The sequence below is a fragment of the Acanthisitta chloris genome, unplaced genomic scaffold (genome assembly GCF_000695815.1).
Source record: "Acanthisitta chloris isolate BGI_N310 unplaced genomic scaffold, ASM69581v1 scaffold9947, whole genome shotgun sequence".
In the NCBI taxonomy this organism is placed as follows: Eukaryota; Metazoa; Chordata; class Aves; order Passeriformes; family Acanthisittidae; genus Acanthisitta; species Acanthisitta chloris.
Genome location: NW_008684276.1, coordinates 2,984 through 3,807, shown reverse-complemented (window position 1 = coordinate 3,807; position 824 = coordinate 2,984). Strand labels below are relative to the sequence as shown.

Genomic DNA, 824 nt, shown 5'->3' with positions numbered 1-824 from the left:
ATGTAACACCTCCTCCAAACAAAAAAATCATACAGACATTTCACCAAAATAAACCCAAAGAGTGAATTATCACTGGATTTCCAAGCCCAATTCCATGAAACAATCCAGGGAGACTGAAAGCCAAGCACAGTTCTTTAAACAGCTCCATCTGGTCCTTACCCCTCTGGGACCATCCACAGTGAGCAGTGGGAATCCAAGGCACACAACAGCAGTGACATATTCCATCACTGAAACCTGGGCAGAGAGAGCAGCAGTCAGCATCCCAATTCCTTCCCAATATCCCACCTCTCCCTGCCCTCTGGCAGTGGGAAACCATTCCCCCTTGTCCTGTCCCTCCATGTCCGTGTCCCAAGTCCCTCTCCAGCTCTCTGGGAGTCCCTCTGGGTACTGGATGAGGCCCTAAGGTCTCCCTGGAGCTTCTCTTCTCCAGGCTGAACACCCCCAGCTCTTCCAGCCTGGCTCCAGAGCAGAGGTGCTCCAGCCCTTGGAGCATCCCCACAGCCTCCTCTGGACCTCCTCTAACAGATCCACATCCTCCCTGTGCTTTCTTGAGGATGCAAAGCAATCATTACTCACGTGACAGGCCACCAAGGCACCCGTGTTCCACCCGATCAGGATGATTGGCTTGTGAGAGAAATGGTTGTGAATCTATGGGAGAGAAAAACACAGGGATGGAGCAGCAGGACAGACAGTGGGATGATGCCCTGGGTTGGTGCAGCACCTCCAGGCAAGGGGAACAGTTTGAAGGGAGCACAGAGGCTCCTGTTGCTCTCACTCACCTCTGCCACTTTGCCCCTCACCGCCCCAATCATGTGTTCCAGACA

At 53.3% G+C, this 824-nt stretch overlaps 1 protein-coding gene across 1 annotated transcript in view; it reads right to left on the bottom strand.

The window, feature by feature from the left end:
- KANSL3 (KAT8 regulatory NSL complex subunit 3) overlaps positions 1-824 on the bottom strand; it is a gene marked incomplete at both ends in the record, with an annotated part of 15,609 nt that overhangs the window by 11,913 nt on the left and 2,872 nt on the right. The window contains 3 exons of the mRNA XM_009079276.1: positions 160-234; positions 577-648; positions 780-824. The exon at positions 780-824 is cut by the window's right edge and continues 10 nt beyond it. Coding sequence (XP_009077524.1) covers positions 160-234; positions 577-648; positions 780-824 — 192 coding nt within the window. The remainder of the gene's footprint in view (positions 1-159; positions 235-576; positions 649-779) is intronic.